This window comes from Rhopalosiphum maidis, chromosome 2, assembly GCF_003676215.2.
Source record: "Rhopalosiphum maidis isolate BTI-1 chromosome 2, ASM367621v3, whole genome shotgun sequence".
NCBI classification, from domain to species: domain Eukaryota; kingdom Metazoa; phylum Arthropoda; class Insecta; order Hemiptera; family Aphididae; genus Rhopalosiphum; species Rhopalosiphum maidis.
In genome coordinates, this window is record NC_040878.1 from 63,172,232 (window position 1) to 63,186,967 (window position 14,736).

Here is a 14,736-nt window from a genome sequence, read left to right on the forward strand (position 1 = left end):
TGTCATAAGAGTATATTTTGTGTTCGTTGCTGTGTTAATTTGTAATTATTAGTTATTTTAAACTTTGATTATTACTACTATATTAATATTTTTATTTTTATTAGCACAGAAACAAATTGCTATGACGTTTCTATGATTTTTAGTTTATATTTTATCTGACCTCACATAAAATTATTCTCTCAAAATGACAAATGTAGATTTCATTGCGACATTCCAAAAGTTAACTGTGAATCCATTAGACTATCTGGAGTAAGATTGATTAATTAACTGTTTTATATTTTTAATTCATGACACTATTTTATCAGAATTAAATGTCTGTTATATATTTTGTTTCAGTGTGCAATCCAATGTTGCCGAAGAGACGACCAATTTGTTGAAACAATTATATGATACTACTAAGAGTATCGAAACAATAATTGACAATGCCAATGATGACGCTCTGCCTGAGCTAATAGTCAAAGATTTTGACGAAGAACAAATATGGCAAGAACTGGAACTACAAAACTCGGCACGATTAAAACTATTAGCAAATACTATTCAGGGATTCACAAAAAATGATTTAATTTACCTTGATGAGTCTAATAGTAAGCATATATTTATTATATATTTTTAATTAATCTTGAGTTTTAAGTTAAACATTGATTTTTTTTTTATTAATTTGTGTATATAAAATAAATAAGATGTACAAAATATCAAATAGTACAAATTTGTTTTGCACCTGGTTAAATTAAAAAAAAATTATAATTTGTTTATTATTTAGAATAAATAAATAAATAAATAAATATATTTACAAAATATAGATCTATTATTTTTAAAACAATTGTTTATATTTTTTCACAGCATTATGTTATGTTTTGTATTTCCATTGTCACCACAATTTAACTATTTTCATACATATAATTTTATTATTTCTGTACTGAATCTAAAATTTTTATTCCAGGTACACAAACAAAAAAAAATCTAAAAGTGACAAAGTTAATTAATGATAAAACTAAAATAAACAGTAAGTATTTTGTATTTACCAGTACTTAGTATTTAAATATAAATACTATTTATTATAATCATGATTGATTGTCCAAAACTTATTTTTTAACCCTATATTCAGGGAATATTGCTAAAAAAATGGTTTTATATTTTTTACTTCTATTTCTTGTTTTAATTACCATATTCTTCAAAATAATTGTTATAATCTATAAGTGAACTTAAATTTATATTTAAAAATTTGTATGATAAAATTTGTTTATGGAATGTATTAAATTTAATAAAAAAACTAATTTTATTTTAATGAAATAAAGATTTTTTTAGTTTAATTGTACTATGTTTAATATTTTATTTTTGAATTAAGTAAAATTAGATAAATTTGAAAGTATTTAATTATAAAATAACATAGTATAGTACTTATATTATATTTCTTAGTTAAACATTATGAGGACGTTGTACCCTAAGCGGCCTAAGAAAGTTATGATCAATTTAAAAAAAGTTATAATCTACTTAAAAATAATATCAAAAGCCTATGTGGGGCCCAAGATAATAGTCTTACCTTTAAATTTTTTAACAGGTTAATTCACACTAATATCAAAACAAATAAATTAAATAATTAAATTAGTTTCTTTTGAATATATTATAATCGTAGCTCGAGATTGTGAAGGGTATTTAGGATTTTATATTAAAAATAAGTGTAGGTTGGTCTAATAATTGTCAATAGATAAAAGTTTATTACTAACAAACACAATTAACCCAAATATAGGGTTGTCTCAGAGTTCTGGTAAGCGTGATAGTAATTGCAGAGAACTGCTATTCTCTTAAATATTGGTATTTAGCCGTAGCATTACAATAATAAATGTGGGACAAAGCTGTGGGGACTTAAGATCTAGTCAGCATGTTGTACACCTTATGTTTATAAAATATAAACATTTTAACGATAGTTACAATTAAAAACCATAATTTAAAATCTATTTTTTATTGTTTTATTATAAATAATAACAATATTATTCTATGTATGGCATTATGATATACTTCACCTTTGTTTAATAATAATGTATTTTATTTAAGACTCTGAAGATTTGGAGAATGATGATGATGAAGACAATGAAGAGGATGAAGATGATGAAGATGATGAAGATGATGAAGATGATGATATAAATAGTGAAGATGAAGATGAAGATAATATTTCTGACATAGAAGAAGCAGAACCTTCAACTAATAAAAAAAGTAAGTATAAAAACAAAGACATTATTTATGTTTAATAATAATATGTTACTTACTAATATTGAAATAAGTTATTTAACTAATTATTTTAGTCAAATACTATAAATAAACTAAAAATATTGTTTTTAACTGTTTTATTACATATTTGACTATTTTTCATTATTTAAGTAGACCTTTTCATTGTTTAAACCATTATATCATTATTGCAAACTTTTATATTTTTTTAAACTTTTTTTTTTTCTTAAACTCATATTCCTATGAAAAAACTTAGCATGTTACAAATCATTGTTATAACTTTTAGGATTAATAGATATATTACCTATTAAGATATAATTATTTCAGTAATTCAACATTATATGAGTAATTTGATTGAAAATAAAAAAAAAAGGTCAATAACTTACAAAAAAAAAAAAATTAATACTAAAATTTGTTTTATTCCACTCTATGGAGATTTATTTTTAACTTTGTATTTATTCTTTAATTACTAGTATTTAAAAAGTCAGTAGTCGACGATGATTTTTTCAAATTGTCAGAAATGGAAAACTTTTTATTATCAGAGGAAAAATTAGAAACTACCAAAGATAAATCAAAACCTCTAGAAGACGATGTTGACTTGTTTCAAGACCTACAATCGGAAAATGAAGTAATGAATTAGTATTATGTTTATTTTACTTTTAAAATATTAACATATTTAATTTAAAATTATTTAGTTAAATGATGACTGTAATTTTATATTCTTATTAAATGTATTATAATCTTTAAGAAATGTTTTAGAAGTAATTCATATATTTATTGAATTAACAGGAAGAAGATAATTTTGGTCCTATGTATCAAGAATTTTTTGAGAAACAGACAAATATAACTAGGAAAACAACCAAATCGAAAAAAAGTGTAAGATTTGAAATGGATGAGGAAAAAAGTGAAGATAATGAAGAAGACACAAATGAACTTAATGAAAACAATAACGAACATTTGTCAACACTAGAAATGAGATCAGAACGAATTAATAAACGTATTGCAAAATTAGAAGAAGAAGCTATATCTGATAATAAACCTTGGGCTTTGAAGGGTGAAGTTGCAGCTAAAGACCGTCCTCAAAATTCTTTATTAGAAGAGGCTGTTGAATTTGATGTCTGTACTCGTCCAGGTAAGATATAATAAGAAATGAAATAAAATTAGTTGGTCACTTGGTAAATGTAATCTAAATAATGTATCAATTTAATATTTAGCACCAATTATTACTGAAGAAACAACAGTAAAATTGGAAGATATCATTCTACAAAGAATAAAGGACAAAGCATGGGATGATGTAGAGCGAAAAATAAAACAAACAAATACACCTCATCAATTTAAAAAACAATCGATTTTAAACCAAGAAAAGAGCAAAGAAAGCTTATCCCAAATTTACGAAAAAGTACAGTTTTTGTTGTTTATGTTATATAGTATTTGTTTATTAAACAAAGTATAAATATTTTTAGGAATTTATTAAACAAAGAGAAGCAGCCGATCCAGAAAATAAAAATAAACCTGAAGAAGAACCAAAAGAGCATAAAGAAATTGATTTATTAATTAAAGAATTATTTAGAAAATTAGACGCCCTTACCAACTATCATTATACTCCTAAACAGGTAACATTTTTCTTTAATTTATTAGATTTCATAGCAATTTGAAACCATAATGACAAAAATTGATTATTGATAGAATAGTTGAAATATCATCAAATTATTTTGATTATTCTCTTATTACTACTATATACAATGAATATATTTATAAATTTTAACAAAATGTATACAATTAAATTACTCGTGATTTTTTATTAGGCAATTCCTGATTTAAAAATTGTCAATAATTTACCAGCTATATCAATGGAAGAAGTAGCTCCAGTTGCCACAACTGATGCATCATTATTAGCACCAGAAGAAATACAAAGTTTGTATATTATATTTTAATTAATTCATAAAAGAAACAAAATATAGTTAGTTACTTGACATTTTCATATTAATTATTCTGTTCTTTATAATAAATCTTAGGAAAGTTCAAAGCACCAGTTCTTGGCAAAGAGGAACGTACTAGTACAGATAAAAAACGTGAACGTCGAAAGAAAAAACATTTACAGCACAAGAAGCGGATTACAAAAGAATCTAATCTCAAGGAAATGGAAAAAAACGGGTTTAAACCTAAGCATAACAAAGATAGTGCTCAAATAGAACTGAAACGATTAACCAGTAGTGGACATCAAATTAAAGAAGTAAGCATAAAATATTAATTCAAAGTTACTAGTATCTTGTATTAAAATACATCAATGATTGATTTCAGTTAAAATCTGTGGATGACAAAAGTATGAAATCATCTAAAGATTTCTTTTCCAGACTTCAGGATCAGGCGAGAAATGAAATTGATGGAAAGAAAAGAATTATGAAGCAAAGTAATAAAAATAATACTAAAAAATTTAAAAAATAAACACTTAATTTTTTTGTAATATTTTAATATCATATTCCAATCATTATATATTTTACTTTTTAAAACTTGTAATATTTTATTAATGATAGGAAGTTTCATGAAAAATAAATTGAATTTGACAAAAAAAATATATATACATATATATATTACATTTTTTATTATTTTAAAGAAAGTGCTGATGGTTTGAATTTTTGTCAATGTCAGGTGATATATAATTTGTATTGGAACAAGTGGGTACATAATTATATTTATAGTATATACATTTAAAAAAAAGTTACAGGTAAGTGTATCACTTTTTAATATCAATTAGTCTTAATCACGAAAATACACTTTAGAAAGTTTTGTTTTAATCTAGTGAGGTTTTCATGGGACCATGATTAAATTTTGACTAAGCTTTGCCAATTTTTTGTTTTTCTTTCTCTAAAGTTTTTGCTTTAGCTCTTTCGTACAATGGTACCAACTTTCCATCTTTAGCTAACAGTTTCAAAATTTCCACAATTAATGGCAAATAATTATGTTTACGCCGAGCATTTTCAATTTTGTATCGTTTCATTTTGTCTTCTTCATCAGCAATTTTCATACGGATGTTAGTTTCTTCAGAAATTTTGGTTGCTTCATCCTAAGTTATAATTTTTAAAACATGCATTAATACTAATTCAGTAGATTAATATATCTTTAATCATACCAATTCTTCTGTTTTTAAACTCAATAGTCGTTGTTCCAAAATTAATTTCCTATCGGATACTACTGCCATTAAATTGAAATGAACTTCTCCTTCCTTATATCTAAAATGAAAACAAACATAAAAAAGTATAAATGGATTTTTAAAGGTCTAGACCATACTTACTTATTTATTCTTTTTTCAATAAATGGTTTTGCTGCTTCAACCCAATCTGTATTGGGTTTTATTAATCCTAAATCAATTGGACCTTCTTTCAATCCATCCAACTCATAAAGTCGACCATCAATAGGCACAATAGCAACAAAATGATAAGCCTCATCATCTTTAGATTTTGGCTTAGCAGTATCATCAAATTCAAAAATAGAATTGCTTCTAATACAAGATATCAATAAATATTTTATTATTAAATAAACTATTTTTTATATTACCTTCCAAAAGAATTATGCACAGAGCGAATTTTTTGTGAATTACTTAAGGCCAAACCTTTCATATTAGCATCAAACTTTTGAGAAAACTCTTTAAATTCACTTAAAGTAGTGCCAAGCTCAATATCTGGATGACGACAGTTGAATAATACACTTAATATAGCTTGTGTAGCACAAGCATTATTAATAACCTAAATATAAAAATAATCCCATTACATTATTACACAAATATATAATTAAATATTTTATTTTGTATTAATCTTAACACTAAATTGTTTTATACTGGAAATGTTAGTTTAAAATATTTAAAACATTAAAGATATTTAAACTATCACTTCCATCCTTCAGCTATTAGATATTAACTGAATTGGAAATATAAAATAATTGTATACAAGTAAACTTAAACTTCACTAAAAGAATAAAAATTGTGGTGTTCTACTAACCTGTTTAGCAAAGAATAACCTTTCAATTCTTGAATCCCTGACAATTTGTCCATCAGGTTGGTCTTCTCCTATCCACCGGAAGAGAAATATTAAACCGTGAACAGGCCTAAATAATAACAATAATAGAAAATAATACATGGTATCAACTTTTGACATATTTTCATTGGATTTAAAAAAATAAATAAGCTCACTTGATTGCTTCAAACAAACTACTGTCCAATGTCCATAATTCTTCAACTTGAGCACCGGTCACACCTAAAAAATAATACGTACCAGAAGCGTACAAATGAATGAACATGATGAAAAAAAGATACTGATAACATAAGGTATTAAAACTAGTACCAGACATTAGATTTTCAAAGTCGTCCTGTGGATTGAAATATTTTGGTAGGATTGAAGGATTAAATTTGTAAATACGAGTACTGGGTTAAATTGATGAAGCTGAATTTGTAGATTAAAAATTAATTTAATAAAATAATTAATATCCGCCGCGAATTCCCATCACCCAATTATACTTATATAATAATCGAATAAGTATTTGGATATATTATAACTTTGATTGATAATTAAAATCTGAATTAAATACACTATTACGTTTGATTTAATATGAACAAAATCTTTCCAAAATTTATGTCCAGCACTAGTAGAGCTATCGCTTTTAAGGTTCGCTTACCAAGTTCACGAATTAGTTCCGTAAACACGCCGGGATCGCTTTCGATTAAGCACCAACCAACTGAATCTGACATTGTGGCAGTTGACAAATAAGTCGTCTGCTCGTGAATGTTATGCGGTGGAACTTAATTAAAGAGCTGAAAAAATATATCATAATAGATCTCAGTAAAGATCGACAATGTATTAGAATCAACATTTTAGCGACAGCGTCACATGAAGTACATACAAATCAACTGACGCAGTACGCATAACTATTACGCGACGATTATTCAATGAAAACAAAATAATAATAATAAAAATACAAGCGAAACGTACCGAGCAACTGATCCAGATTTAAATAATATTAATTACTACTTAAAAAATCCAATGGCGAAAAATTGAAAAAAATACTTAGACTCCCGGTTGAATCTAAGCAATAATAACAGAATTAACAATAATTGCTTTAATTGCTTAAAAAGGTGTAAATAATGCTTACCAGCTACCAGTTAGAAGTTAGTAACGAGAAACTGGTGAACTACCACGGATTACGAAATACGGATTGTATCCACTGCCACAGTAGTGCCGTACTGCCGTGTACATTATTTTTAATATTTTATTATTGAGTAAAATAAAAAAGAAATAACACCTGGAGCGCTAGGAGTAATATCCAAGATAGATAAAAATTACTTGTTTTTCATTTAAAAACATTCTTAATTCTTATTTTCTCTTTAACTATATTTCTTGGAGAAGTCGTAAACTCGTAAGCACTAAACAGTAGTCTTTTATCTATGGTCGTAAACTTACTAAACAAAAATATGTATAACAAAATTATTAACATAATTCAAGAGTCAAGATACTAGTATCTATATCCGTGATCAAGACACTAATACAATTAACAATATTGACACTTTGACTGATAAGCCCACGATGTAGAGAAGATCTTCCCAGATAAACCTAACCTAACAGAAAATTCCCATAAGCTATAACTTTAAAAGTAAGTTCGCGTCCCAAAGTCTGATATCACCTTCATTTGTTGGTAAAAATATGACTAAGTACCCTTAAAAAATGGCCAATAAAGGGGTCTTCCATAAAGTAGAAATGTTAGTTTAGGTATAAAAGGTACATAATAACATTACTTTGTTAATTATTTATTTTCTTAATGTGATTTTTTTGTTAAATACTTGATGCTAATTCGTTGATATTTAGTTTACTAAAATATTTTAATTTTTCACGTGCCACGGATTTACCATCCCTGCTATAGGTACAGGTCATAAGACATATAATAGGTTGATTGTTGAACCATAGCTGAAAGTCAAGATAATTAACAAATAAAAAAATTAATTGTTCTTAATTACTATTAATTATATTTATTAAAATACATTGACAAAAAAATGAATTTAAATATTAAACTAAATTAAACTCTACAGCCCAATGAGTCCTCCCAGTCAGGGCCGCGTTAACCTAGGTGCAAAAGGAGCATTTGCTCCAAGTGGCAAATTTTGAGGAACGGCAAAACATTTAAACTATACCTATCTGAAAAATAAAATGTTACGTTGGTTTTTATAAATAATTTATAAATTTAAATCATTTCAATATTCACTTTGCATTTTTTATTAAAACTCTACTTGTATTATTGTAAATTATCTAATTCCTACGATAAGTAGGTATTGGACAATTGTACAATACGCATAATTACACGAATCACACGATATTAGTAGTGTAGTGTTGCATGAGTAGTTAACGAGTACTCTAGTATTCTACTGTAGTACTCTAGTACGCAGTGTTGAAACTTTATAAGTTGTAATTATTGATTTTTATATATTGTAAACTATTATAATAAATTATTTACATTTGTAATAGTTAGATCGCCGTAAAAATGAAAAGAAAAAGTTATAGCGCATACAATACAATTGGACAAATTTTTTAAAAAGCTAGTTTTTTGAAATATTATATAATTATCTAATAGGTAATAAAAATATCTTTTATACACAGTAGGAAACCGTCTTCTATTATCTATACATAATTATATAAAATAATAAAGTAGGATTTTTGTGCATACTTTGACGTTATGTATAAAACATCGAAGATTTCGAGGAAGAATTAATACAATTTAAAAGCATTGAAAAAGATTTTCCATCAGAAGGAAAATTATCATTTGCTTCATTACATATATTAATTATTACATCGACTTTAAAAAAATCGTTTCCAAATATACAAATAATATTAAGAATTATTTGTACTCTACCTTCTTCAAATGCAAGTGGTGAAGGATCGTTTTCTGTAATAAAACATGTAAAAAAAATATTTGCAATCATCTTTAATCCATGAAAAAATATCAAATTTGAAATTTGTCAATATCATATATTGAATCTGAGATATGAAGTGAGAAGAATTAATATATTAATTTGTTACAACGAAGTCCAGAAAAAAAGATAGGTATTTAAATAGCTATGAAATAATTTGATTTTTTTTCAATTTTAACGATTTTGAATATATTATTGTAAATCTACATTATCATAATTATTTAACTTATTAATGTTACTTGTGTACTTATGTTATATTTTCAATTAGAGTTAAATCTTTTTAAAAATTGTTTATATATGTGTATTTTATATTTATGGATAGGTACATAAATTATACTAATAAAAATTTTTTTCTGGTTATAATGAGGGGGGAAACGGCAAAAATTGTCCCACGGCTGTATTGAACCTTAGTACAGCTCTGCTCCCAGTCCAATTTATACGACTATTATTAGCAATCCGTCTGGCGTCTATAATAGTATCTTTGGATATTATGATTTATGACGACAGGCGTCTGGCTTCTTATTGGCGAGTCAATTATTAATACATCATAATTATCATAGTTTTATATTTTAAAGAAGGAAAACATTAAAATACACATTTTCAAATAAATGTCAACTTTGTAACCCTTTCAATATGCACATGCGCGATACAACTTACTTTTTTTTTTTAAATGGAAACACAATTTTTTTTTATAGATTCGGATAATGATAAAGTATTTTTTCTAATTACAAAATTGGCAAAGTTATAGTCTATTAAATTTTTATTATTTACGAACAATCTATTTTTGAAGAAATTTCAAGTATGTTAAACTTACACTCAAAAATCAAAATAATATTTTTATAACTTTTTGTTTTTATAATTTACTGTTCTTTTTTTTCTTTTTATAGGATTTACATCTGAAATACGATAGCTAAATATGAAGCCATGAAGGTAATGAAAATTGGTAATTATAAAAATGTACATACTACACGAATGTAAAATTAGTATTTATTTACTTGCAATTTGTTACTTACACAGTGGCGTATCCAGATTTTTTTTTTAGGGGAGTGGGAGTACACACTGTCTAAAATTTTACCATATACACTACCTACTACCAAAAAGAAAAAGAAAATAAACCAAATATTTAATGTTTTTAATGAAAATACTTTATTTATATTTTGAGACAACCATTAAGTTAATATAATATATAATATACATAACAATAAATAGTAATTAAATAATAAAAATGGATGTTTTAGTTCAAACAAAATTATTAATTTATAAGTGTATAAAAACAACAGTAACAATTGAGTACAATTATTTTAACTAATCTGTGAGTTGGATTTTTCTTGGTGACCCTTTTGCAAAATCCTTAATGATTTCAGTTTCTGGTAAAAGACATATTAATGTAGTATGCGTTTATGTATACGAATAAATATAAATCTTTAGAACAAAAAATAGTAAATACTGTCAACGAGGAGGCCCCTGTGCCCCCCCTTGGATACGCCACTGACTTTACATAGTTGTATCTAATTATATAGTTGTTCAAAATGTTTAGCTTGTGGATAATCTGAACATGGTTCTAAACGGTTTTAAAATTATATTGATGTGTCATGTATGGCAGCTTGTAATCGGTTTTTAAATCTTTGACGTTTAAAATTGTAGTGTGTAGATTTTTGAGTGTATAAATACTTAAAATTTCTTCAAAAATAGATTGTTCGTAAATAATAAAAATTCAACAGACTATAACTTTGCCTATTTTGTAATTAGAAAAAAAATTTTGTGTAAAAACTGTTTAGAAAAAAATACGCTATCCGAATCTGTAAAAAGAATTTGTGTTGCCATTTAAAAAAAAAGTAATGGGAACGAAAGGGTTAAAAATTTGACATTTATCTGAGAAAAATGTGTATTTAAGTGTTCTTTTTCATTCAACGTAAACCCCGATTCTATACAAGATCATCCAACAACATTTAGTGGTACCTTTTAGCGTGAACACACTGTTTACAAAAATAACAAATAATAATGATATTTGTTTTTAATAACAACACATATGTAAAAATTTATTCCGGTACCGGGAATCGAACCCGAGCCTCCTGGGTGAGAGCCAGGTATCCTAGCCACTAGACCATACCGGATAGCTGATAACACAGGGAAATTCTTATTTATTTAACTAATTTTGTAGCATTTATTTTGCTTTGAATATTAATTTTGTATTTTATATTTTTATGTATTAAAAAAAAAAAAGTCATTCATTGATATTATAACCTATAAGTCATCAAGTTTTAAAAGATTGTCAAAATGGTTCGTACAATAAAATGTTTGGAAACTTCTGATTTATGGTACTCAGGTTTGGTTAGGGTTTATTGATTATAATAAGGCCAATAAGGGGCGATTGCATAGGCGTGCGCACGGTGGGTTCCGGGTGTGCCTGGGCACCCCCCGACATGTAATTGGGGTCCTAAAATTTTAGTCCTATAGCATAAATATGGATCCGTATTTTAACTAATGTTACTAGAATAAAAATTATATTTTTTCTAAAATATGTTGTAAAAAATTATGTTTTGGGATAAAAAAAATAATACAACTTAAAATATTTTAAATTTGGGTGGTAAATTATGATTATAACAGTTAGATGTTATTGATTATAAAAGTAAAAATAATAAATAAAATTTATTGCAATTATCTTGAAAATAGATTTTAGATCCAACTATCTAATGAAATATTGTATAAATTGGTACTAGTAATACTACTGATTAATATGTGATATAATTTAAATAATGTTCATTCAGGCATTATAATTTATAAAAATATGTACATGACTTGTTAAGAGAGGGCCGAAATTAAGAAAAGGGCCCGAAAAAATTGTAAGCACCCCCCGAAATTCAGGTCTGCGCACGCCTATGGACGATTGTAAACTCCGTCAGTTTTTTTTTCATGTAAACTCCGCTGAATCAAAAAAATTTGAAATAAAAAAAAAAATGACAGGGTTTCAGGATACTATAAATAGGTACACTAATGGAGTAATACAACACTTAGAATATTTACAAATTGTATGGTTATATCACATCATTTTAGTTTACAATGCTTGCATAAATAACATAAGTACATAACTACATATTTTTGAATTGTTAGGTATAACGATTATTTATTATGATTTTTTTGAAATGACTATAAAAAAATTAGCTTTCTAAAAATCTTTAAAATTTAATACAAGGTTTATTATAAGTTGTACTTATTGTAGTAAAATAAAAATCAAAACTCGATAGGCATAATTTTTGTTTATAAGCATTTAAAGTTCAAATGTTTACAAAATATGTATATCAAAATCGCATAAATTTGCATGGAATTTTGAAGTTGAAAATTCATAAAATTTTTGTGATTTATACCTAAGGTTAAAAAACCTAATAAAAGGTTATCCATAAGTTTTCCTTAAGTAACTGTAAAAAAAAATTAATTAATAAAAAGACAATTAATTAAACAAAATCATACAAAATATAAATAATTAATAATAAGTACTATTTAAAAAAAAATATATTGGTAATAATACCAGAATCCAATTTTAGGAGACTTTAATTTTAATATTTGTTAAATATAATTGCGGGCCGCATTAAAATTCTTAGTATACATATAATAACACATACAATCAGCGGTGAATTTAGCATCAGGCAAAGTAGGCAGTTGCCTTGGGCAGCAAATTTATTCAAAAAAATGGTGATAGATTATACATAATATTATAATAAATATTGTATATGGTATAAAATTTTCTTGTTAATTTATAGACATATTCAATAATTATTGTTTAGTATCAGTCTTTATAATTTATTTTTTAGTAGTTATGTTAAATAAGTACTTAAAAATACGTTTTCTCGTTGATAAGTTTAATGGGGTGGCAATTATATAAATCCGTCTCTGCCAGTGGCGTGTCCGAAATTTTTTTTGTGAATGGGTCACAAAAGTTCAGAATGGTTTTACCCCTTCCTCATATTATAACTTAATCTATTTCAGTTTTTATATTTTTATAATAAATGGTAACTTACCTTTTATTACAACATAAAATCTTTAAATATTCAAATCTTACATTTTTATTAAAATATCTAACCTACTCAAAACAATTTTTTTTCTAACTATAAATTATATTTTCATCGAACATCGGACTTATACTGTCTAATCTAGTACTTATATAAAAATATAAGTGGGCACTTGCCTACTAGGTCCACCCCCTAAACGGCCTAAACACACCACTGATCTCTGCATACAATGTTGTAGTATATGTTATTTATTCTTTGTCTGTACCCATAGGCATGCGTAGACTTTACTTTCCGGTCGAGCCTGGAAGAATTAGTGCTCCAATACTTGAACACTGCGCCTAATTTTTTTTGACACATTAACATACTAGGTATATACATTCTAATTGTAATAATTGTAAATTAAAAATTGTATAATATGTATACAAATAGAATCAAACTGTATGTGCAATATGTATACAACATTAATGTGCTAGACATAGGTACTTGTATATTTTTGAAGTTAAAAATAAAATTACATATTAATTAATATATACCTAATGCATGTTTTTACATGTAACTATATATAATATAAACTTATTTGGTAATATAAAAATGTGTAATTATGTAATAATTGATAAATGCATTTTCCTATTTCCCATAGGCTATAGCCACGTCATTGTCTATATTATAAAGTATAGACTCTTTAGTACTTCTTTAGTCATACTATAGGTACATATTTTGACATTTTGTGCACAATGTTTTAGTCAGATAAATAAATCAATTAAAAATATGTGGTAGTACACTAATATTTTTATTTTATTTCACTATTACCACAAATACAATTTTTATGATCTACACGAATATAATGATAAAGTTAAATATAATATACACAAATTTGAAATTTTACTATGCCCCTAAAAAGATTCAAGCCGAGCCGGGCGCATGCCCATAGGCGCAATTCGGGCTAAATTTATGTTGACCAAAGTGACCTGTGGCCCGTGGGGGGCTTTGCCCCCAAACCCACTTTACAACGCCATTCATGCATTCATCTTATTAACTTATTATCTATAATTATTAGTAGTTTATAATAAAATAACACAAAAAAAAAAAAAAAACGATTGCCAAATCAGAGCATGTAAACTTTCTTGATTTTCAATTTTTAGAAATTTATTAATTGTATGTTTAATGTATTTCAATTTCATTTTCATTTAGTGAGACAAATCACTGAAACCGGATAGCGAATTCTGTTGTTTGGGGTCTTTTTAGATTCACATTGGCTAAGAAAAATGCAGTGAAGATTTTCAGAATTATTTAAGTATTATATTAAGGATATACGTCTTTGAGACATAACAAAATGATTTACTATTTTATCTTTATCAATTTTATTGCTTAGATCTCTCTCAATATTAATATCTGATAAATCTGTCAAAAATTCGATTATTCTATTGAAAATTTGGGGATGCTAAGCACCCCAAGCACCCTCCAAAATTGCGCCTATGCGCATGCCTATGTGCTCTGTAGACCGATTAGGTTAGGTTATAGCAGTGATGCCCCAAGGTTTATAATCTATAAACCTTG

The 14,736-nt window shown here is 26.1% G+C and overlaps 2 protein-coding genes and 1 non-coding gene across 5 annotated transcripts; 1 reads left to right on the plus strand and 2 right to left on the minus strand.

Moving 5' to 3' along the window:
* LOC113551113 (U3 small nucleolar ribonucleoprotein protein MPP10-like) lies at positions 1-4,703 on the plus strand. The gene is made up of 11 exons (XM_026953152.1): positions 1-249; positions 337-584; positions 941-1,003; positions 2,053-2,211; positions 2,697-2,851; positions 3,013-3,355; positions 3,438-3,622; positions 3,687-3,836; positions 4,029-4,137; positions 4,239-4,456; positions 4,525-4,703. Exons 1-11 carry the CDS (start codon positions 185-187, stop codon positions 4,666-4,668), a joined length of 1,839 nt encoding a protein of 612 aa, XP_026808953.1. The 5' UTR covers positions 1-184; the 3' UTR covers positions 4,669-4,703.
* A 239-nt stretch (positions 4,704-4,942) lies between these two features.
* Positions 4,943-7,359, minus strand: LOC113553975 (ubiquitin carboxyl-terminal hydrolase isozyme L5). Of its 3 annotated transcripts, none has more exons than XM_026957590.1 (8): positions 7,206-7,359; positions 6,892-7,027; positions 6,410-6,473; positions 6,219-6,324; positions 5,779-5,966; positions 5,516-5,719; positions 5,354-5,453; positions 4,943-5,287 (listed from the first exon to the last, which is right to left on the minus strand). In XM_026957590.1, the coding sequence occupies exons 2-8, from the start codon at positions 6,962-6,964 to the stop codon at positions 5,057-5,059; spliced, it is 966 nt and encodes a 321-aa protein (XP_026813391.1). In that variant the 5' UTR covers positions 6,965-7,027; positions 7,206-7,359; the 3' UTR covers positions 4,943-5,056. The 3 variants fall into 3 exon arrangements, with proteins under 3 accessions (XP_026813391.1, XP_026813389.1, XP_026813390.1); XM_026957588.1 differs by having other exon boundaries at positions 5,516-5,722; XM_026957589.1 differs by having other exon boundaries at positions 5,516-5,722; positions 7,117-7,274.
* A 3,855-nt stretch (positions 7,360-11,214) lies between these two features.
* Trnae-cuc lies at positions 11,215-11,286 on the minus strand. The gene has a single exon. It is a non-coding gene; the product is annotated as a tRNA-Glu (tRNA).
* Positions 11,287-14,736: the final 3,450 nt, after the last annotated feature.